Raw genomic sequence first — 25,272 nt, 5'->3', positions numbered from 1 at the left:
TGGGGGGATTTGAAACGAGCTGTGCATGCAAGAAACCCCTCAAACATCGCACAGCTGAAAGAATTCTGCATGGAGGAGTGGGCAAAAATTTCTCCCAGTCGATGTCAGAGACTGGTAGACAGTTATAAGAAATGCCTACTTGAGGTTGTTTCTGCCAAAGGGGGCAATACCACCTATTAGAGCCAAGGGTGTACTTACTTTTTCCACATGCGAAATTTGCATTTATGTTTATTTAAATTATACAATGGACTACAAAATGTAAATGTTTCATGATATTTGTTATATTATATCACCTTTATCTATCAATATTGTTGAAATGAAGATCAAATAGCTGTATGTTGAAATATGTTGAAAAAGTCAAAACTTAACATGGGGTGTACTTACTTTTTCACGTGACTGTACATGTCTTTGCAGAGTATGGTGGTGGTGGTGGTGGTGGATGGTGGATATTGTGATACAGAGGTGGCGGTTGCAGTAATAGGTGACCCGATAGCACATAATAGCGACTAAGACACTCAATTAATCATGTCAAAACGGTTCAAACTTGTGGACACATGTGCATCGCCTGCATATCAACAGCCAGCTCATACAAACTGAGAACTTTGTGTTATATGCCAGGAGCAAACAATGGAGTCGCTTCGATGCCCGGCACTGTCGAAACGGTCAGACATTGGAAGAGGGTACAAGTCACTTGCTGATAACCTTGTCAAATTCAATGAACTAAGACAGTTACCAAGAACATTGCAGTTGGACAGAATAGATGGTGGTTCTGGTATTGAAGCTGCTATGGTTGCCAACGAGGCTAAGTGGCATCACACAAGCATGCTCTGCTACAACAGTACAATGCTGCGAAGACTGCCCGAAGAGCAGAGAAAAGAACGATGCCAAGTGTAGCAGCTACATCGAGTGGAAGTGGTGATACTCGATGCAAACGGACTAGATCGTGGCCTGCTGGCACAGAAACAATTGCAAGCGAGCCTTCATGTTTCTTCTGTGGACATTTGGCTGGTAATGATGGCCTTCATGAGGCTTCAACATTTCAGATTGACCGCAATGTACAGGCAAGTGCAGCAGTTGTTGAGGATACTGAGCTATTGGCCAGGCTCAGTATGGGTGACATGGTGGCATTGGAAGCCAAATACCATACAAAGTGTTTGCTGGCCCCATACAATCGCGCAAGAAAGGTCAAGACAGATGCACAGCAAGGGACAGATAGTGAACGTATAATTTCCAGAATCGCCTTTGGTGAACTTGTGATGTACATTGAAGAAACTCGCCTGGAATCAGGAACTGCACCAGTCTTTAAGCTTGCTGATCTGGCACATCTCTACATGTCAAGAATGGAACAGTTGGGAGTTGCACACGACAAAAGAGTAAATACCACACGACGGACGCAAAGACTCTTGGCCCAGTTCCCAGACCTGCGTGCTCAGAATAAGGGGAGAGATGTTGTGCTGGTATTTGATGAAGATATCGGTGCTGCATTAGGCAAAGCCTGTGATGGGGACATTGATAGTGACGCTGTTCACCTTGCACATGCTGCACACATTGTACGTCAACACATGTTCGAAGACTCTGTGCCTTTCAATGGGTCATTTGATGAAAGGTGCCAGGAGAACTCTGTGCCAAAACTTCTGCTTGCCTTCGTAAGCATGGTGCTGGAGGGCCACAGCATCAAGGACCAAAGCCTGGTGTCTTCGACACCAGCAACACTGGCTATTGCCCAGCTTCTGGAATATAACTGTGTCAAGCACAGGCGAACCCAGAAAAACACTACTCCATCAGTCAGACACGATACCTCCCAGGAAACACCTCTTCCAACATACATTGGGCTAATGCTGCATGCAAAAACTCATAAGAAAGAACTGGTAGACAGGCTATTCAATCTCGGCCTCAGCATCTCATATAACCGCGTGCTGTGCCTCTCTGCTGAGATGGGGAACAATGTCTGCCAACGCTTTCGCATGGAGCAAGTGGTTTGTCCAACCACCATGCGTGGCAACATATTCACAACTGCTGCTGTGGACAATATTGACCACAATCCGAGTGCAACCACAGCCAAAGACTCATTCCATGGAACAGGAATCTCATTGCTGCAACATCCCACTTGTGCAGATGCTGGAGTTGACCGTGGTATTGTCATAATTGGAGGCAATGTTGGCTCGAAGACGGTTGGTGATCTACCACATTTCTATGCTGATGTACCACCTGTTACATCCAGCATCAAGGAATCTACTGTTCCGGCTACCCATGTCACCTCCCTGCAAAGAAGTAATTTCAAGACCCATACCGAACAACAGTACAGGTGGTTGGAAAACACGAGCCATGTCCTTGATGATGACGAAGAGAAGGACTTTGAGAACATATCATGGGCTGCATACCATGCAAGCCATCAAACCCCTGGTGATCGAATCATCACACCCACTGCCTTACTCCATCTTCTCCAGGAGTGTGCCCACACTGTGGCTATGATTAAACACTCAATGGATGTAGTGAAGAATGCTATCGAACATCTGAACACAGGCCAAACACCAGCGGTGCTGACATTTGACCAGCCGCTATATGCTCTCACCAAACAGATCCAGTGGAAGTGGCCTGAGAAATATGGAGAAGATCAATTTGTGGTGATGTTCGGTGGTCTCCACATCGAGATGGCAGCTCTGAAGACTGTGGGTGACTGGCTACGTGGAAGTAGATGGGTACAACAAACCAACAAAATTGCAGCCTGTCTGGGTCCAGAGAAATCACGTGCGCTTCCAATGTTTCATGCCCTAACAAGGTGTGATACGGTGTCAGCCTTTGTTGGACATGGAAAGAAAACTGCATGGGCTACTTGGAACTCGCTGCCGGAGCTCACTGATGCACTTTTGCGACTGGCACGTGCTCCCAGTGGGATCTCGGAACAAAGCATGAGTGTCATTGAGAGGTTCGTCATACTCCTCTTTGATCGAACAGGTACTTGCACTGATGTTAACAAGGCTAGGAAGAAGCTGTTTGCAAAGAATAACTCTATTAGGTGAATTCCGCCAACACAGGCTGCTCTAGAACAACATGTTAAGAGGGCTGTTTTCCAGGGTGGCCATATCTGGGGCCAGACACTGCTTCCACAGCCTGCACTTCCTTCTCCATGTAGCTGGGGTTGGACAAAGACTGATGATGGACTTTATCAACCAAATTGGACGACACTTCCTGAAGCATCCAAGACCTGCTATGAGTTGATCTCCTGTGGCTGCAAGAAAGGATGCCGTAACCGCTGCAAGTGCAAAAGGCTGCACTTAAATGCACAGCTCTCTGCTGGTGTGAAGGAGAATGTCCAAGAAACGAATATACCTAGCAGTAAGTCAATTTTTACATAAGCTGAACTGTTTTAAAGCAATATGCTCAGATATGATCCCATTTTGTGAACATGGCGGCCATTTTGAAAAATGGCACCCATAAATATTCAGGCCAGCACCTCGTTAATATTCTGGCATAAGATCATGAGCAATTGGCAGCTCTAAAGTGGCTATTAGACACAAACAAAGACATCTAGTAGGCATTATCTATATCTCTAATGCAGCATGGTGGCCATATTGGAAAATGGCCACTCTGGCCAACATAGGTACAATTTCAAGTGCCTCCATATCTGAAATTGTTTACTATGTAATTATCTGTCTGTGCCTGGTGTTGGGTGTTGGGCTAGCGGCTAGGGTGCCAGCTTAGGATCCAAGGATCCTGGGTTTGAATCCCGGTCGATCGATGAATTAACGCCAGGGGGATTGACTCAGCCTGTCATCCTTCCGAGGTCGGCAAATTGAGTACTAGTACACTGGTAATTCCCTGTTTATCGTAAAAAGGCGACAAACAGGGTTGGCGGCAGGAAGGGCAACCGGCCGTAAAACATTGCTTCAAAAGGGGGACCAAAAAAAACAACAACAACCACGGTCCCCGAAAAGGCCAACCCCCGCTTTGCGGGGAAAAATGGCCTCTAAACGGTGGGGGGGTTTTTTTTTGTGCCAATTTTGATGCTTTTATCAAAAAATGAACAATTGGTTTGCTAATCCGCTGGACTAATCTCAATTTGCGAAGAGATAAACTTTTAAAATGGGTCATGATGTCCGGATGTCTGTCCGTCTGACCAACCTTCCGTCCGTCCGTCAACTTTTTGCTATTTTTGCTACTTCTCCCGTATCACCCGGCCGACTGTTCTGAAACTTGACACATAAATACAACATAGTAGCCCATGCAATCGGTCGGGCTTCGATTTTGGATCACGAGGGTTCCCAGGGTCCACCTTAAACTTTGGATTGGTACTTGTCCCTTATTTACCAAACGGTTGCTCTGAAACCCGATGCAGTCCTGATTGATTGTCAGCAGGATCGCTCTGTCTTCAATTTTGGATCATGGGGGCTCCCAGTGGAAGTTACCCCCTAAAACTTCGGGTCCCTACTCGTCCCTTATTTACCAACTGATACCTCTGAAACATGATACAGCCCTTCTATTTGATGGTCCACAAGATAGCTCGGTCTCAGATCTTTTTGATTTCGGATCAGTGTGGCTCCCAGAGGATCACGGGGGCTCCCAGGGGAGGTCCCCCAAATCAGCAGAGGTCTGAACTACAACCTCAAGAGATGACCGTCAGCCTACTGAGGGCTATTTATTGTGTTTGTTCGGTATTTTATTTTATGATTAGGATGTTATTCCATATAAATGTACAAAAATATACCTTTTAAGACTTATTAAAGCTGTTATTAGTGCAAAAAACTTCTGACTTGAGACACATTAAATATTATTTGCATTAATTTGAATTGCAAAAATAGTTTCCAACAAGGTCGCACTTTTTCGGGACATTCACGACGTAGGAGAAGTTACTGCTGTACTTTGTGATTACATGCTATGCTGATATGAACACACGTACAGGTTGAGGTTTCCTTGTGGTAATTAAACAGAATTAATCACCTTTTACATTGTTTTTCTTGCTGCATTTTAAGGTTTTAATATATATATTTTTTTCTTAAACGGTTTTGCTTTCAATGATTTGAAACAAAGTAAAAGCCATTACCGACTGAAGAGCAAGCAAATTTTCCAAAAATGATTTTAAAATAATCATAACCAGTGTTCATAGAACACTTTACTCCACACAGTCTTGAGAAAAAGGGCATGGGAAGGGCCTTTTCAACTCTTGATTTGCGTTTCCTAGTACAATCGATATTTCCTAACAGCCGCCATTTTGTCTGAAGTTCAACATTTTCCAACGCTGAGAGCATGAGCAGCAAAGTTGAGTGGTTGAGATGGTGTAAAATGATGTAATATTTTATCCAAATAGTGCTAAACAGAAGGTTTTAGAAGTGAAAAGGCGATTAGTGTTCAAGTATATTATTCAATTGAAATAAAATAAAGGTTTTAAAGACTGTAGGAAATAAATAAGTAAATAAAAACTTTTTTGGAAGCTTACTGTCGTTCATGCACCGTCTTTTACACCACCTTATTTAACACATTACATTAGTTATCCATGCCTATTATTTGTGTCCTTTATGAGGTAATTCTAAACAAGTTTCCTGTTTGGAATGATTTTCAATTTTTGTTTGACAGGCAGACAAGACTAAAATAAAATTCCCTTTCACCTCTGTTTGCATGCGCAATTGGGATGAGATTCTGTACAATTAGCCAAATTCAAAGGAAAATAACGTAGTCGGACCTCGCTTTTCGCGGTTGATAAAATGCGACGTTTCTCTATTTGCGGAAAAATGTCCCGCAAATTTTCGGGTTTCTTTTCAATTTGCGGACATTTTCCGCGAAATTGAGGTTCCCACCCCTCCCCTCCCCCCACCCTCCCCTATTTGTGGGCATGTTCCGCGAATTTGTGGTTTTTCAGGGGCGCAAAAAAATTTCACGAGCTGCTAGCTTGACACATTTATAAAACCCATATTTTACCAGCTATGCATAAAGCAGCTGGACGTACGCAAAAACAAACAAAACAAAAAAAACTGCTACAAGTCACGAGCATGACCTGTTTATACTGTATGGTACTGTACAGCCATTATCTTGACACATTTTAAAAAGTTTAGCCACACTAAAAGCGAGCTTCGCGGGATATGATCCCACCAGATGTGTAAACAAGTCATCCTCCGTGAATTATAGAATTGAAATGCTTCATTAAATCGATTACAGTTTGCAATTTAAGGTAAAGCATCATCAGAGATGTTACACAATGAAACCACTTCGGGGGATGTTCCATCAGCGACTAAAACAAGTCATCCTCCGCAAATTATAGAATGCAAATGTTTCATTGAATCTATTATTGAAATGAGCAGATACGCACGACACGGCAACATCCGATAACATCCCTCCACAAACAATGGACTACCGCAGATACCCACAATGCTCGCAATCCGATATACAGTGCATTCACAAAGTATTCAGACCCCTTCACTTTTTTCACATTTTGTTATGTTGCAGCCTTATGCTGAAATCGTTTAAATTCTTTTTTTGCCTCATCAATCTACACTCAATACCCCATAATGACAAAGAGAAAAGAGAATTTTAGAAAGTTTTGCAAATTTATTAATAACTAGGGCATGCCCGTACTATATATATATCTAAAATTATATCCCCCCCCTCTATTTACATGAAATGGTTTGGTCCAAAGCGAACGGCTTGCGAGTACGGTGACAATCCCCCCCCCTCTATTTACATGAAATGGTTTGGTCCAAAGCGAACGGCTTGCGAGTACGGTGACAATCCCCCCCCTCTACTTACATGAAATGGTTTGGTCCAAAGCGAACGGCTTGTGGAGTTTGGTAAAGAAATCGCCATAGCGTGCACAAACGCGCAGGAAAGCGAAAGAATCGCAAATTAGTTTTAATTAGTTTTAAAACATAGTTGAACGCCAACATAGTTTGCCAACGTGAAATAAATGAATACGCTCTCAAATGTGCCGTCCGAGGCAGTCTGTTCGGCACGTTCGGCACACGTGATAGCTCGCTGCTCTCTGATTGGTTGAATCGTTTTTTGGACATAGCTCGGTAACTACTTGTCCGATTAATATGAAACCTTGAAAAGGCACATCCTCGGGTCCCCAGCAATATACTTGGCAAGTTTAAAGTATATCGGACCCGTGGTTGTCGAGAAACAGCGGTCACAGACATACAGACATACATACACACAGAGATTACTGGCATTATAGATAGACTAGGGCATGCCCGTACTATATATATATCTAAAATTATATCCCCCCCCCTCTATTTACATGAAATGTTTTGGTCCATTCGCAACGCCAAAGCGAACGGCGAACGCTTTACATGAAATGGTTTGGTTCATGAAATGTTTTGGTCCATTCGCAACGCCAAAGCGAACGGCGAACGGCTTGCGAGTACAGTGACAATCCCCCCCCCTCTATTTACATGAAATGGTTTTAATTAGTTTTAAAACATAGTTTAACGCCAACATAGCGGCAACATAGTTTGCCAACGTGAAATAAATGAATACGCTCTCAAATGTGCCGTCCGAGGCAGAGTGTGTTCGCCACGTTCGGCACACGCGATAGCTCGCTGCTCTCTGATTGGTTGAATCGTTTTTTGGACATAGCTCGGTAACTACTTCTGCGATTAATTTAAAACCTTGAAAAGGCACATCCTCGGGTCCCCAGCAATATACCTGGCAAGTTTCAAGTATATCGGACCCGTGGTTGTCGAGAAACAGCGGTCACAGACAAACAAACACACACACAGACACACACACACACACACAGACACACACACACACACACAGAGATTGCTGGAATTATAGATAGATAATATAATTCATTTATTTTGTATAGCGCTTTTCAAGAAGCCCAAAGGCGCTTTGACAGAGTGGAAAACATAATGCATAACAATACATGAAAACAACAATTGCAAAAAGACAAGAATCAATAGGGAAATATTTAAAGCAAAAGGAGGGAGAAGGATAAGAGATAGTCAGGGGCTAAATGCTGTGGGTTGAATGTTGAATGCAGTGTTGAACAGGTGGGTCTTTAGTGATGTTTTGAATGTGGTGAGTGAGGAGGAGTCTCTGATGGTGTGAGGTAGTGAGTTCCAGAGGGTGGGAGCAGCGATGGAGAAGGCCCTGTCCCCCCAGGATCTGAATTTGGTCCGGATGGAGGGGGTCAGGAGGTTGGCACCAGCAGAGCGGAGGTTGCGGGTGGGAGTGTGTCTGGAGAGGAGGTCAGCCAGGTAGGATGGGGCCAGGTTATGGAGGGCTTTGTATGTCAAGAGGAGGATTTTGTACTGGATTATCTGGGGGATGGGGAGCCAGTGAAGCTTGTAAAGGACGGGGGTGATGTGGTCACGGGTCCGGGAATGGGTGAGTAGACGGGCAGTGGAGTCCTGAATGTATTGGAGTTTATTGGTGATTTTTGAGGGTGAACCATAGAGGAGGCTATTGCAGTAGTCCAGACGGGAGGCGATGAAGGCGTGGATGAGGGTTTCTGCAGCCATGGAGGAAAGGGATGAGCGGAGACGGGCAATGTTTTTCAGGTTTTTCAGTATTAAAAAGAAAAAACTGAAATATCACATTTACATACAGTCACGTGAAAAAGTAAGTACACCCCATGGAAAGTTTTGACTTTTTCAACATATTTCAACATACAGCTATTTGATCTTCATTTCAACAATATTGATAGATAAAGGTGATATAATATAACAAATATCATGAAACATTTACATTTTGTAGTCCATTGTATAATTTAAATAAACATAAATGCAAATTTCGCATGTGGAAAAAGTACATTCCCCTACATTTATCACCACTTCAAACACCTAAAATTAGAATCAGGTGCACCAGCTCAGGTGCAAATGATTATCACATCGTTAGAGAGGATCTTGGAGGAACCTGTCTTATTTAAACCTCAGACATTTAGTTTGGTTTGCTCTTTGTTGTTGAAGTGTATGGCGTCACCATGCCTAGATCAAAAGAGCTCTCCGAGGCCTTCAGAAAGAAGGTTAAAGATGCCTACGAGTCTGGGAAGGGATTTAAAAAGATCTCCAAACAATTTGAAATCAATCATTCGACTGTCCGGAAGATCATCGACAAGTGGAGAAGATTCCAAACAACTGCCAACTTGTTCAGGCCAGGCCGCCCCAGCAAGTTCAGCACGAGAGCAGACCGCAAGATGCTGAAAGAAGTCTCCAAGAACCCCAGAATGTCACTACGGGACCTACAGGTAGCTCTTGCCACTGTTGATGTCAAAGTGCACGAGTCTACCATTAGAAAGAGGCTGCACAAATTTGATCTACATGGGAGGTGTGCCAGGAGGAAACCTTTGCTGTCCAGAAAGAACATCAGGGCAAGACTAAAGTTTGCTAATGAACACCTAGGCAAAGACCAGCACTTCTGGAACAATGTGCTCTGGACAGATGAGTCAAAGGTAGAGCTATTTGGCCACAGTACCAGAAGACATGTTTGGCGAAAACCAAAGACAGCATTTGACCACAAGAACCTGATACCAACTGTAAAGCATGGTGGTGGAAATATTATGGTTTGCGGCAGCTTTGCTGCATCAGGGCCTGGTCAGCTCACCATCATAGAATCCACGATGAATTCTTCATTGTACGAGAGGGTGCTTGAGGATGATGTGAGGCCATCTGTCGGAAAGTTGAAGCTCAACCGAAGATGTACCTTGCAACATGACAATGACCTTAACATACCAGTAAATCCACCAAGGAATGGCTGAAAAGAAAGAAATGGAGGGTTCTGGAATGGCCAAGTCAAAGCCCGGATCTAAATCCCATCGAGATGTTGTGGGGGGATTTGAAACGAGCTGTGCATGCAAGAAACCCCTCAAACATCGCACAGCTGAAAGAATTCTGCATGGAGGAGTGGGCAAAAATTTCTCCGAGTCGATGTCAGAGACTGGTAGACAGTTATAAGAAACGCCTACTTGAGGTTGTTTCTGCCAAAGTGAGCAATACCGACTATAAGAGCCAAGGGTGTACTTACTTTTTCCACATGCGAAAATTGCATTTATGTTTATTTAAATTATACAATGGACTACAAAATGTAAATGTTTCATGATATTTGTTGTATTATGTCACCTATATCTATCAATATTGTTGAAATGAAGATCAAATAGCTGTATATTGATATATGTTGATATATGTTGAAAAAGTCAAAACTTTACATGGGGTGTACTTACTTTTTCACGTGACTAAGTATTCAGACCCTTTGCTATGACACTTGAAATTTAGCTCAGGTGCCTCCCATTTCTCTTGATCATCTTTGAGATGTTTCTACACCTTGATTGGAGTCCACCTGTGGTAAATTCAATTGATTGGACATGATTTGGAAAGGCACACACCTGTCTATATAAGGTCTCACAGCTGACAATGCATATCAGAGCAAAAACCAAGCCATGAGGTCGAACGCATGAAAGCCCGCTTGCAGTTTGCAAAAAAGCACCTAAAGGACTCTCAGACTGCGAGAAACAAGATTCTGTGGGCTTTCATGTGTCTTTTACTGAGGAGAGGCTTCCGTCTGGCCACTCTGCCATAAAGGCCAGATCGGTGGAGTGTTGCAGTGATGGTTGTCCTTCTGGAAGTTTCTCCCATCTCCACACAGGATCTCTGGAGCTCAGCCAGTGACCATCGGTTTATTGGTCACCTCTATTACCAAGGCCCTTCTCCCCCGATTGCTCAGTTTGGCCGGGCGGCTAGCTCTAGGAAGAATCCTGGTTGTTCCAAACTTCTTCCATTTAAGAATTATGGAGGCCACTGTGCTCTTGGGAACCTTCAATGCAGCAGAAATTTTTTTGTAGGCTTCCCCAGATCTGTGCCTCGACACAATCCTGTCTCTGATCTCTGCAGGCAGTTCCTTCAACCTCATGGCTTGGTTTTTGTTCTGATATGCATCGTCAGCTGTGAGACCTTATATAGACAGGTGTGTGCCTTTCCAAATCATGTCCAATCAATTGAATTTACCACAGGTGGACTCCACTAAAGGTGTACAAATATCGCAAAGATGATCAAGAGAAATGGGAGGCACCTGAGCTAAATTTCAAGTGTCATAGCAAAGGGTCTGAATACTTTTGTAAATGTGATATTGCAGTTTTTTCTTTGTAATAAATTTGCAAAACTTTCTAAAATCCTGTTTTCTCTTTGTCATTATGGGGCATTGAGTGTGGATTGATGAGGGAAAAAATGAATTCTAACGAATTCAGCAAAAGGCTGCAACAAAACAAAATGTGAAAAAAGTGAAGGGGTCTGAATACTTTCTGAATGCACTGTATATGCAGATTGTGTCCTCAATTTCGATCAATGTTCTCGTCCCGTTGCTTCGATTCGCTCTGCTAATCATTCAATTATGGCTCCCAAGCGCAAGACCAGGGCCGGAGATGCGTCGACTACCAAGAGGCAGAAGAAACCGATGTGTCTGAGCCAGAAAGTGGAGCTGCTCAACCGCCTTTCGAGAGGAGTGAGTGCGGCCTCTATTGGCAGACATTACGGCGTCAACAAATCTACCATTCGCTACATACGGAAGGAGAAGGCCATTCGTGAGAAACTTTCAGCGAGCACTGTATCAAATACGGAGGTGGTCACCCATGTCCGGAATGTCCAAATGGAAAGGATGGAGAAGACTCTCAGAATATGGATCGAGGACAACACGCAGACGAGGGACTTCATGCTGAAAACCATGATGCTGAACCATTCCTGAAACTAATCAAGGAAGAGTTGGAGGCCATTCCAAAGGTTTCCGAGGAGGAGGAGGCGCAGGCGGGCAGTAATGGGGAAGATGTGCCAAGGTCCAACCTCACAGACCAGTTCCTGGGCGAGTTGCTGCAGGACATGCGGGCGATTGTCGACAGGGTGCAAGACGCTGACCCAGTCATGGAGAGGTACCTCAAAAGTTCAAGAGGGCCTTGGATGATGCGCTGCTCCCATACAAAGAGCGATATCAAAATGTTGGGCAATCTGTCAGGCAGATCCCCATCACCCATTTCTTCAGCCCTGCCCCCTCCACCTCAAGATCACCAATACCCTCTCCTGCATTCCTCTCAGCATCATCACCTTCTCCTACCTCTCCCTTGGTGCACGATTTTGCTGCACCATCATTTGGGTCACCCTCAAAGTTCGAGGAATTCATGGGATTTTAATTCACCATCATTTGAAAGTTGCGTGTGTTTGTAAAATATAAATTTTAAACAGAACATGACCGTTGTGATTTTTTTACTTTATGGTTAAGCACTTTTAATAAACGGTATGTGCATTCCTTCAATAAATTGGAAATAGTACTGTAACTGGTGTTGTGTTTTTTTTTTTTTTTACTTTCATGGTACAGTATGGTTAAAATGGAGAAGATTGTCATGGGGACCGCAAGGCTAACCCCCGCTCTAGCAGGGAAAATGGCCTTAAAATGCATGTTGTTGTTGTTGTGTTGCATGGTACAGCGTGGTTAAGCCCTCTTAATAAACTGTAAGTGCATTCCTTCAATAAATTGGAAATAGTACCTGGTGTTGTTTGTTTTTTTGTACGCATTTTTTTAATGAAACAGTAATCATGTGCATTTGTGGATGAAAACATTTTAAACTTAAAAAATTTTCCTCGATGAATCAGGAACCGCTGGGAACCTATAACGTATCCCCCTCTTCCCCATTGAAACAATGCTGCGGCATACATTCATGGGATTTTCGTCGACCTTTGCGGATTATGGTCGACATTCACGGGTTTTGTCTCTCCATTTACGGGACTTCCATTGACCTTCGCGGATTATCGTCGATATTCTCGGGATTTGCGTCAATATTCTAGGATTTTGCCTCACCCTTCACGGTTTGGTCCTCTCTATTCGCGGATTTTCACGACTTGGGAACCTATCCCCCCCCCTTTTACATTGAAACAATCCCCCTCTATTTGCGGGTTTCGCTATTCACGGATTTTCCAGGAACGTATCCCCCCGGAAATAGCAGGGTCCAACTGTACTCGTAAACTGCAGGTTTGTGTTGCGCTTTGTGTTCTACAGTGTTCAAAATATAAAATTAAATTGAAATTAAGTAGTTCCTTAATTGTAGACCGACTTCTGTCGACAGAGTGAGCTAAATGCTGACCCCGCTTTGCACGCGGTGTAATAAAAAGGTTTTTATAGACAGACAGGGAGAGACAAAATAGTCTAGCAACAGTGTAGCCGGGCTTGTTTGATACTGTAGTTGAAGAGGATAGTATGACCTGGGTGGGGATACCAGTTAGCAAACAATGCAAGTATTACATTTTTTGACTTCAGACATGGACAGCCAGTTTGTGATTGACTTGGGTAAAAAATAAATAAATGGTGAATGGCAAACGATGAACCAATACATTCCACATTCCTGTGCCACCTTCAGTCGAACACGTCAGGCATTGACAGCAGGTTCGTGAAGAACTTGCACAAAAATGTACCCAGTCTGAATGTTGCTTTATCCAGTCAATGACGAAATTGCAAACGATGAATCCGCGAATGTCACGGATGGAAACCCTTACGTCGTTTCCTCATTTTTCTTTAAACTCAATATCCCGATATTTTCATTCCAGCATCATTCATCATTCCAATCACAAATTAATACTACAGCATTAATATATCAAAATATAATGTTAAATCACGATTGTATCGAGACATTATCAAACCAACGAACCGTCATCATCTGTTCAATTCCGGATTCGGGAGCAAGGTTCGTGTAGAATTGCATTTCAAAATCATAATTGTATTGAGGAATTTCTGAAACCTCCCACCTACCTTATGACACCCGCTGGGACTCCAAAACGTTCAAAAGGTTATAACATTACCTTTTAGTAAAATATGCAACTGCAGTGGATACTAAACACTGTCCCCCTGTCATGTGACTAGGTCTTCAACTCTGATTGGTGTACGTTTTTTGGGACATGTGGACAGACAAATGCTGTTCTAGACGGCGTTATCCTACGGGCTACGCCGTAAAAACACACAATAACATACCCCGGCTCATCCACATCAAGAGGACTTCGTCTCAAAAGGAATCGGTTCTGGGGTACTTCAGGTATTTCCTCGGGTCGCACGGATGACAGTGCATCCATATTCACATTCGAAGCCACTGTGGCCACCCCGGTTGATATTGCTTGCTCAGCGGCATCCTTCTCCTGTGACTTGCTGCAATGATGGTAAAAACGTTCCAATTATTATTTTGCGCAAAGTGCTGTAATTACATCTCCAATACTTTTTTTGAGTTACATTAATCAGTACTACATACTTAAATTGACCAACAAGGCAAGTATGAGAAACTTGAATAAAGGGAGTCAAAATTTAAATGGGCAAATAAATAAATAAATTAAAGAACCTTTCATCGCCCCATTTCTGATGTGACAGACAAGCACAAAATGCATAGGGAAAATATTATAGTAACCTCATCATGGTCTTCTCTTTCTTTTCGTGTTTTTTCTTTTTCTTCGACCCATGTTTTTTGGCTTTCTTCACCCGTTTCTTTGCCTTTTCTTTCCCCTCTTCCCCATCCTCTGAAGAGCTTGAGTTAGAAGAATTTGAAGTCTCCGAGGATAATGACTGCTTGGCTTTCTTCTTCTTTTCCTTGTCTGCACCGTGAGATAATTCCAGTTAAAACAATAGTCAACATGCAGTTAAAAGAAAATCCAACACAAAGACTACAGCAAAATCATCTGTTTGACATTAAAAAGGAAACCTGACTCAGCCTGTCGGTTTCACCAAACCTCTGACCTTTTGACTTGAGAACGAGCTCGCCACAGGTGGCAATACGAACATCAGCATAAGGTTTGCTGCCGGGGTCAGTCTTCTGGCTTTCTATCTCTCTGACGGTCTGCTGGCCAGAAATGACCTGTCCAAACACCACGTGCACACTGGCAGAGAAGCAGCAGTTACGTTTGGCTGTGCAGGCTCCCAGTCGACTCAAATTTTTAAAAATAGCCACAAAACCGTGAAATGGAAAATTTCCACAAATTAAATTCCAATCGAGTCAATAGATCATGGCGATAGACAATCTATCGTAGGCACATATCAAAGCAAACAGAACCAAAACGGCACTCAGTAGAGAGTAAACCTCCACCTTATGAACAGTTTCTGTTTTGTATCCCAGAGTAGACCAGAAAATCACAATAAAGAATCACATTTAATCCTTGTGAACCTTGTGAACAGTTTCTGTTTTGTATCCCAGAGTAGACCAGAAAATCACAATAAAGAATCACATTTAATCAAAATCATCTGTCCACAACTTTTTGAGATATCCAGCTATGTATCGTTTTTGGCCCCATCTCCCAATGGTGAAGAATCACTTAGAATTGAATAACTCTCATATCCGAATCCATATTCAGATCTTCACCAAAATCTAATCTATTTGTCCATGTAAGACACCCAACCGGTCCACCAAGTTTCGTCCAAATCCGTCCATAAGCTTTTGAGATATCCTGCTATGTATCGTTTTTGGCCCGATCTCCCAATGGTGAAGAATCATTTTTAAAAATTTTGTAGCCGGATCTGAATCCGGATCTTCACCAAAATCTAATCATTTCGTCCTTGTCACATACGCTACCTCTCTGCCAAATTTCGTCCGAATCAGTCCACAACTCTTTGAGATATTTTGTTCACAAAAAAACAAAAAAAAACTAGAACGGGCACTCGGTAGAGCGCATACCTTCGCCGCAGCTACTGTTCTGTACTTGGCATGGGAGTGTAGGGAACAGAACAACAAAAATACGATTTTGACCTTTTCGTGACCTTGACCTTGACCTTTGACCCGATTGCTCCCAAAATCTAATCAAATGTGTCCCGTATAATAACCAATCATCCCACCAAATTTCATGCAATTCGGTTGAATACTTTTTGAGTTATGCGAATAACATACACACACACACACAGACATACAAATAAATACACAGCGATCAAAACATAACCTTCCGCTTTTGCGAAGGTAACAAATGAAAAATCACTCATAGAGCAACACTTGGCAAAACAGAACAAAGTCGAATGGCACTCAGGAGAGCATCCTTTTGACTTCAAAAATAATTAGTGGTTGAATTCAGTGACCTGCCATGCAAATCGTCTTCAAAGTTTAAGTTAATCGGATGAAAATTGACAATTTTAGAAATTTGGCCTATGTTGACCTCAAAAATAGTTGGTGGTTGGTTTGACTAACCTGATATGAAAATCCTTTTCAAATTTCAAGTCAATCAGATGAAAATTGAGGATTTCAGAAATTTGAAAAGATTGGTTGACCTTCGGCCTATGTTGACCTTATGACTTATGTTGATCAAAAAAATAGTTGGTGGTTGAATTCAGTTCGCTGATATGAAAATCCTATTCAAATTTAAAGTGAATCGGTTGAAAATTTAGGATTTTAGAAATTCGAAATTGTTGTGACCTTTGGCCTATGTTGACCTTTTGGCCTATGCTGATCTCAAAAATAGTTGGTGTTTGAATTCAGTTAGCTGATATGAAAAGCCTATTCAAATTTCAAGTCAATCGAATGAAAATTGAGGATTTTAGAAATTATAAAAAAGTGGTTGACCTTTGGCCTATGTTGACATTTTGGCCTACGCTGATCTTACAAATAGTTGGTGGTTGAATTCAGTTCGCTGATATGAAAATATCATTGAAATTTCAAGTCAATCAGATGAAAATTGAGGCTTTTAGAAATTTGGAAAAAAGTGGTTGACCTTTGGCCTATGACCTTTTGGTCTATGGTGATCTCAAAAATAGTTGGTGGTTGAATTCAGTTTGCCGATATGTAAATCCCATTCAAATTTCAAGTGAATCGGATGAAAATTGAGGATTTTAGAAATTTCGGAAAAAAGTGGTTAACCTTTGGCCTATGTTGACCTTTTGACCTCAAAAATATATAGGATTTTGTCAGACCACGAACTCTACCATTTGGCGAAGTTTTGTGAAGATCGGTTAAAAACTGTGACCTGTAGGCATGTATAAGTGAGCGGACAGACAAACACAAACCAACAAAGAAACACAAATGAAAAATCACTCAGAGTGACACTTGGCAAAACAGCACAAAGTCGAATGGCACTCAAAGAGCATCCTTTTGACCTCAAAAATAATTAGTGGTTGAATTCAGTGACCTGAAATGCAAATAGTCTTCAAAGTTTAAGTTAATAGGTTTAAAATTGACAATTTTAGAAATATGGCCTATGTTGACCTCAAAAATAGTTGGTTGTTGAATTGAGTTAGCTGATATGTAGATCCCATTCAAATTTCAAGTGAATCGGATGAAAATTAAGGATTTTTAAAATTGTTGTTGACCTTTGGCCTATGTTGACCCTTTGGCCTATGCTGATTTCAAAAATAGTTGGTGGTTGAATCGAGTTAGCTGATATGTAAATCTTTTTCAAATTTCAAGTGAATTGGATGAAAATTAAGGATTTTAGAAATTCGAAATTGTTGACCTTTTGGCCTATGCTGATCTCAAAAATAGTTGGTGGTTGAAGTCAGTTAGATGAAATGAAAATCCGATTAAAATTTCAAGTCAATCGGATTAAAATTGAGGATTTTTATAAATTTGAAAAAAGTGGTTAACCTTTGGCTTATGTTGACCTTTTCGCCTGCGCTGATCTCAAAAATTGTTGGTGGTTGAATTCAGTTAGCCAATATGAAAATCACATTCAAATTCCAAGTCAATCGGATGAAAATTGAAGATTTTAGAAATTTGAAATTGTTGTTGACGTTTTGCCTATGTTGACCTTTTGGCCTACGCTGATCTCAAAAATAGATGGTGGTTGAATTCAGTGTGCCGATATGTAAATTGTTTTCAAATTTCAAGTCAATCGGATGAAAATTGAGGATTTTAGAAATTTGAAAAAAGTGGATGACCTTTGGCCTCTGTTGACGTTTTGGCCTACGCTGATCTCAAAATAATTGGTGGTTGAATTCAGTTAGCTGATGTGTAAATCCTCTTCAAATTTCAAGTCAATTGAATGAAAATTGAGGATTTTAGAAATTCAAAAAAAAGTGGTTGACCTTTGGCCTATGTTGACCTTTTGGTCCATGCTGATCTCAAAATAGTTGGGGTGGTTGAATTCAGTAAGCAGATATGTAAATCCTCTTCAAATTTCAAGTCAATCGGATGAAAATTGAGGATTTTAGAGATTCAAAAAAAGGTGGTTGACCTTTGACATGTTGACCTTTTGGCCTACGCTGATCTCAAAAATAGTTTATGGTTGAATCCAGTTAGCCGATATGTAAATCCTATTCAAATTTCAAGTCAATTGGATGAAAATAGAGGATTTTAGAAATTTGAAGAAAAGTGGTTGACCTTTGCCCTATGTTGACTTTTTGACCTTTTGACCTCAAAAATATATAGGAATTTGTCGGACCACGAACTCTACTATTTGGTGAAGTTTCGTGAAGATCGGTTAAAAACTGTAAACTGTAGGCAAGTATAAGTGAGCGGACAGACAAACCACACAAACCGGAGTGATCAACATACTTGCAAATTTTTTTTTTTTTTTCCTAAGTAAACGGACAAACGGACAGACAAGACAGGGGTGGAAGCATAACCTCCATCCACCTTTGGTAGTGGAGGTAACAAGAGGATTTCCCCAATCATGAGCTTACCCATCAAGATGTGGTGATGGCCTCGTAGTACTGGAAACAAAGATAAGGATTGAAATTAAAAAGCAACATGTGTTTAGACTGTAATAGACATATTACAAACAACTACATCGAGATAAAACGTTCATCAAAAACACAATAGTCCACACATTAGAGGGAAAAGTGTAATTAAATGTAAAATATTTACAATTAAATGAGAAAAACAACCCTCAAGCGCAACCAAGTTTCGGCAATTACAAATTAGCTTGTTCGTCGGCAGCACAAGGCTGCAGGGGCATAATTGGCACAGCTGTGCTGCTGATGCTGGTGCGGTGCCAGAGATAGCTCGCCTACTCTTCGTGAAGGACACCGTGGGATCTTTAACGTCCAACAACGAATGCCGGGGGACGGGGCACCCGTTTAACGTCCATCCGAAGAACAGCACACGCATTGATGAATCGCACCGCCAGTGAAAAACCGGGATGAAGGCTTATAGCTGGGTCAGGATTCGAACCCAGGGCAGACCGCTTAGAGGCGAGTGTGCGTACCTCTGGCCATCCTGTCAACCCTTACAAATCCGTGGTACACCATAATACGAGCCCAGTTCATTAACTGGTAATGAGGATAAATGCAAGGAAAGTTGTGTTACCTGTTATGCCCAAAATCAAATCCAAGGTAGTTCGATTAATTTTCCACTGTGCATAAGAGTTGCTATAACACCATTATTTTTCTTATATTTTACACTATTGTTATGTTTAAAATTGTTAGCAACTAGAACTAACGAATGTTCAAAGTTGCAGAGGTTTATCAGCCACTGAAGTATTTTTAACAAATAACAGCAAATCTTTGTTTTTCCAATGATAGAGTCATATCTGTGCATTTTTCAAGTTATGCATTCAATGTTTCACATTCTTGACGCATATTCCACTGTGATCCAACCCCCTAGCTGGCTGGAATGAACCAGAGGGGTGCACTAACTGTCTAACACACAACTCCTAGAATGTTCCATGCTCCATTTCCAAAAGTGCTTCGTTCTCTGAAAATATTGTTACGGAACCGGAGCACGGCACTCCCGTTAGCAAGGGGGGGTTTAATCCCCTTGTCTTGTTAAGCTGGCCGTCTCCGTTCCTGGAACTACCCCGCTCCTTTGTGGGATGGGATTGGCCAAGGTGATTGGTCAAGGGATTCCCGGACACCTCCGCCAATCCCTCCACAAAGCAGGTGGATGGCCCCGCTCGAATCCCGGACAAGATGGAGTTTGCCGAGCGGTTTAGCAATCCGGAATCCGAGCCGTTAGCAATGGACTAAACCCGATTAAAAGCGGGTCGGCCAAAATCGCGCCACAGATACTCAATTGAAAGAAATCACGAAAGCGATCGGACGAGAAAGAAACCAAAGAATAAGAAGGAACAGGTATTTATTAATTATTATTTCTAACAAACCAAAGGAAGAGCAGGAACGAAAGTAATATACAGAAGAAGAAGAAGACAGAGCAATTCTTAAACAGGCTTACTTATCCCCAGGACAATACAGACAGAACAAACTCACGTACACGAATGGGAATTACAGGCAGGAATGGCTGGACGAAGGATGAGGGGCAGATGGTCCACAGAGCTGGCGGGTAGGGAGGTCCGGGGATCGCGGCACGCCTTTGGTGTCTCGCGTGCACGCCCTCTCTCAGTCGGGTTCAGCGGCGAAAACCCGGTCGTCAGCGCTGGTTCTTCCTCCTCGGTCATCAGCCTCCTTACGCGTCTCTCTGTAAGCAGTCCCTCGCAGTTCCTTTTATTGCTGTCGGCCGTATCAAGCTGCCAGCTGCGATGACACGCCTACCGGTTGGCTCACCCCGGCGCTGGTTGGTTGGTAAGGGCTCTCTGACTCCACCTTTGATGACGAGTTGGTGCCACGCCCGATCCGGCGGCTCCTCCCCCCTTCTTGGCCTCGTGCGTAATGGAGTTTTGGCGGTGTGATGCCAACAAAACAGCCCAATGCAACGGCGGCGAACGTCACCTTACCGGCACTTCAAAGAGACGATTGGGGAAGTTGAAGGGGGCCTATCTTATTTGATTTATGCAACGTAGAGTCAACTATTGGAAACACAGCCTTACCTGGAACACATAATAACGAAATAACTATGAAAAGGGCTTATGGTTCGCTACGTGTTGCAATGTGGACTAACTAGGGGACGACCTTTGACCTTTACAATGTATGGAGGTATTTACAAAAAGAATTATTTACAAAGGGGTATATTTACAACAATTTACAAAGTGCAGGGTTCTCAAAACCCCAACATATCTGTGCATTTTTCAAGTTATGCATTCAATTTTTCACATTCTTTTCGCATATTCCACTGTGATCAACCCCCTAGCTGGCTGGAATGAACCAGAGGGGTGCACTAACTGTCTAACACACAACTCCATGCTCCATTTGTTCTCATCCTTCGTCCAGCCATTCCTGCCTGTAATTCCCATTCGTGTAGAATGTTCCATGCTCCATTTCCAAAAGTGCTTCGTTCTCTGAAAATATGTTGAACAATCTGAATAAAGTTCATTTGTTTCCAAACTGTATGGACCTCTCTCTGCGGTCCACCATTATGGCTTCCGACTTCAAAATCTTGGTCAGCAACAAATGTCTGGAAGCCGGGGAGAGGAGGAGCATGAAACCTATCCAAAATAAATATATACATGTAATTTATGCATATCTGGAACCATCTAGATTAAAATGCCCACACCCTCCCTCTCCCTGACTCATGGTTAATGCCCCCATTCCACTCACAATGCCCTTTCTGAACTAGACTTGCACTCTGCCATCTTTTGATTTCAATCCAGCATATCAGTCGGATGTACGATAAACAAGCTATCTTTTCATTTACGAAGAAAACCATCCCGGAAATAGAAGTGCCTGAAAACATGACATTTGAGCACCACATAATTACCAAAACTCGGGTGGCGTACAACCTATGAAAGAAAGAAGGAACGGATCCCATGGTATTTAAAAAGTACCAACACAAAAATCCTTGAGGGGGCGGGGGGAAAGGGGCTGGGAGCGGGTTGGGGAGGTCGTTTGGGTTTTGGCCCACGGTCTACTTCATTTATAATGATCCCAATGAATTACCACCTTGTGGAGTCGGCCAGATGGTTCTGGCCAAATTCTGTCTGGAACAGGTTGGCCAGGTCTCACATTCAACAACAACAACAAGAACAACAACAACAACAACAACAACAGGCATTTTAAGGCCATTTTCCCTGCAAGAGCAGGGGTTAGCCTTGCGGTCCCCATGACAATCTTCTCCATTTTGCCCTATTTTCTGCATCTCCCCTTGTTTACCCCCTTGCCCACATTTCTTCTTCTCACATTCAACCAAGGAAAGAATTCAAAATTTGTTCAGGACACCGGCGATAATTCGCCTACTCTTCACGAGAGACTCCGTGGGATCTTTAGCATCCACTAATGGCCAATGCTCGCAGACGAGTCCTCCTACTCAACATCCTTCCAACGGACGGCACTGTTTTTAGCTGGGAAGAGATTCAAACACGGGCTAGACAACTCGTGAGAGTGCAACCTTGAAGCCATCATGCCCTTAGTGCAAGCTCACGTCAGTCACAAATACCACTCTAAAATATCCAAGCCATAACAGGAAAGTAAATCATCTGCAAGTCTTAAAGGTCCTCTCCTTTGCAAGCAGCAATTACAGAATCAAACTGCTTTAGATAAGGAGCACTGTGATTTGTAAGAGCCTGCGCGTCCGGTGGTAAAATTCCACGTCTTTGATAACATTAGGTCAGTTGCAGTAATAATAAAAAATTGAGGGGGAGATGCCATCGCTCATAACAGCAATTCTCGACCTCAAACAAGCTCTTGTCTAAATGATAAAAAAAAACACTGACCTTGGATTCATAAATTCTCAAAGTAATGTGTTTTATCAGTCACATAAAAGTCAGACTGGCATTACAAAGGACTCATGAAAGAGAAAAAAATAATAATAAATTGCATTTCCCCAATGTAACCACTCACATGAAGAACTGGGAGCCATTTGTGTCTTTGCCACGGTTTGCCATCGAGACCAGATATTCCTTATCATGCTTCAGGTCAAAGGACTCATCTGCAATCACACGATGCAACAACACGCACACAAAAACACTGCTAATGTATATGTAACCAGCAAAAACAAACAAACACCCCCCCCCCCCCCACCCACCCCAGATGAGGGAATGAACCCCAACCTTCCCTCGTTTTGGTTCATTGAGGAGCTAACTATGGTTCGTGCAGCCAATAAATAATTAAATATGAAAAATTGAAAGCGTCGCTAGGGTAAAATAGACTTTTTCTGGAAGATTCTTATGGTGTAGCCTGTAGGGCAAAGCCATCTAGAACAGTGTATGTGTACGTGTGTGTGTGTGTGTGTGTGTGTGTGTGTGTGTGTGTGTGTGTGTGTGTGTGTGTGTGTGTGTGTGTGTGTGTGTGTGTGTGTGTGTGTGTGTGTGTGTGTGTGTGTGTTTCATATACTGTTTCTCATATATTTATATGTTTATTCTTTGTTGATGTGATTTTAATGTGTTTGTTAAACTACATTTATATGATATTTTATGTTTGTTCAACTACATTTCAAAGCATGAAAACCACAAACAATATAATTAATTGTACAGTAACGGCTAGTTAATAACCCTGGTGTTGGGCTAGCGGCTAGGGTGCCGGCTTAGGATCCTAGGATCCTGGGTTCGAATCTCGGTCAATCGCTGAATTAACGCCAGGGGGGTTGACTCAGCCTGTCATCCTTCCGAGGTCGGCTAATTTGAGTCCCAGTTCACTGATAATTCCCTGTTTGTCGTTAAAGGCGGCAAAAAGGGTTGGCGTCAGGAAGGGCATCCGGCCGTAAAACATTGCTTCAAAAAGGGGACCGAAAAACAACAACAACCACGGTGCCCGAAAAAGGCCAACCCCCGCCTTGCGGGGAAAAATGGCCTCTAAAGGTGGTTATTTTTTATTTTTTATGTACAGTAACGGCTAGATGTTACAAGTTAAAAGAAACTAAAGAATTAATTACATGTAAAACCTCAAATATAGTTTACCTATTGACCTGTAGCAAATGTGCGATGCAATATGTTGGTGCATTGATGGGTTGACTGACTGCCTGGACGCAACTGAGGTTGTGGATCTACTGATGTACCATCTATTGATGTGGATCCATGATCGAGGTTGTGGATCCGCCGTTTGGAGAGGTCCTGGGCTGAAAGGATCGAAACCTCGAGGAGGAACGGTGCCCAGCTGATGATCCATGCAGTCGGGAAACGAGTCAATTGCTTACAGGTTAACGTTCTTCCTTTAGGTGGAGAAACTATGTTTGAGGTTTGCAATTTAAATAAAGGTGAACATGGGATGTTGTGAAATTAACATCATTTACAACAATCCTTTAAATTATTTATATTTAAGTTTAGGAACAACCAATACTGTACAATTAAGTGTGTGTGTGTGTGTGTGTGTGTGTGTGTGTGTGTGTGTGTGTGTGTGTGTGTGTGTGTGTGTGTGTGTGTGTGTGTGTGTGTGTAAAAGAGATAGAATTGTGAGGAACAAAAAAGGAAAAAACGAGATGTGTGTGTGTGTGTGTGTGCGCGCTCGCGTGTATGTATGTATGCATTTATGTCCCTCACAAATCTACACAAATCAGAGCTGAGGATCTGGTCACATGAGAGGGATGATGTATTGTCATTACGTCTGATGTCATTACGGTGTACGACGGCTGGCTCCATACACCGCCATTTTGATTTCTATGCCGTTCAGGCCGAACACATCGTCGAACCTGTCATACACGACATGACCAAAAGTATGCGGTCACACCTTCTAATTGCGCTCCAAAATGCCTTGGTAATCTCCGGATTTCATAATGCCATGCACACATTCAACGCACCCAGTGCCAGAGGCAGCACAGCAACCCCAAACATCACTGAACCTCCTCAATGCTTGACTGTGGGGAAGGTGTTCTTTTCTTTGAAGGCTTCATTTTGTTTTCTGTAAACCTAGAAATGATGTGCTTTACCAAAAAGCTCTAATTTGTTCTCATCTGTCCACAGCACATTCTCCCAGAAGGATTTTGGCTTGTTCAGGTGTGTTTTGGCAAACTTCAGTTGGGCTTTCTCAGCAGTGGGGTCCTCCTGGGTCTCCTACCATAGAACCCCCTTTCATCATTGAGTTGGCGACGGATGGTGCGAGTTGAAACCGTCGTACCTTGTGCCTGAAGGTAAGGCTTGAATCTGTTTGTTCGAATGGTGGAGAAAGCACCTCGATCAACTGCCAATCCTTCACTGCAATCTTCGATGAGGTTTTCTCTTGCAGCCACGTCCAGGGAGGTTGGCTGCAGTTCCATAGGGCTTAAACTTCCTGATAACATTGTGTACGGTGGACACAGGAACATCAAGGTCTCTGGAGATGGACTTGTAACCTTGAGATTGTCCATGCTTGGCTTCAATCTTGTCTGACCTCCTCAGACAATTCTCAGATTTTCTTTCATTTCTCCATGCTCATTGCGGTACACCGTGACACAAAACAGCAGAATGACTCCTATTCAAACTGTTGCACGAGTGATTTTTATATTGCAGACACCACAGGTGAGTTCATTTTCAAAGTAAGGGAGAATCAGCTGCTTGAAATCTAATAATTTTTAACAACTTCGAAAAGGTTCCAATAATATTGTCCGGACCATTTTAGGATTTCTGTGTGGAATAAGCTAAGATTTAGTAATTTTTTCCAGCTTTTTTGTTT

General features: G+C 42.5%; 1 protein-coding gene across 2 annotated transcripts in view; it reads right to left on the bottom strand.

The window, feature by feature from the left end:
• Positions 1 to 25,272, bottom strand: part of PPIG (peptidylprolyl isomerase G) — a 75,858-nt gene that overhangs the window by 39,142 nt on the left and 11,444 nt on the right. For both annotated transcript variants that reach the window (XM_068133266.2, XM_068133267.2), the window contains 5 exons: positions 22,531 to 22,618; positions 18,544 to 18,573; positions 14,686 to 14,825; positions 14,360 to 14,543; positions 13,936 to 14,106 (listed from right to left, as the gene is read on the bottom strand). In XM_068133266.2, the coding sequence (XP_067989367.2) occupies positions 13,936 to 14,106; positions 14,360 to 14,543; positions 14,686 to 14,825; positions 18,544 to 18,573; positions 22,531 to 22,618 (613 nt within the window). The remainder of the gene's footprint in view (positions 1 to 13,935; positions 14,107 to 14,359; positions 14,544 to 14,685; positions 14,826 to 18,543; positions 18,574 to 22,530; positions 22,619 to 25,272) is intronic.

The sequence above is a fragment of the Myxine glutinosa genome, chromosome 12, assembly GCF_964187855.1.
Source record: "Myxine glutinosa chromosome 12, kmMyxGlut1.1, whole genome shotgun sequence".
Lineage (NCBI taxonomy): Eukaryota > Metazoa > Chordata > Myxini > Myxiniformes > Myxinidae > Myxine > Myxine glutinosa.
The sequence above is the reverse complement of the archived record's forward strand: the minus strand, read 5'-3'. Positions and strand labels throughout refer to the sequence as shown.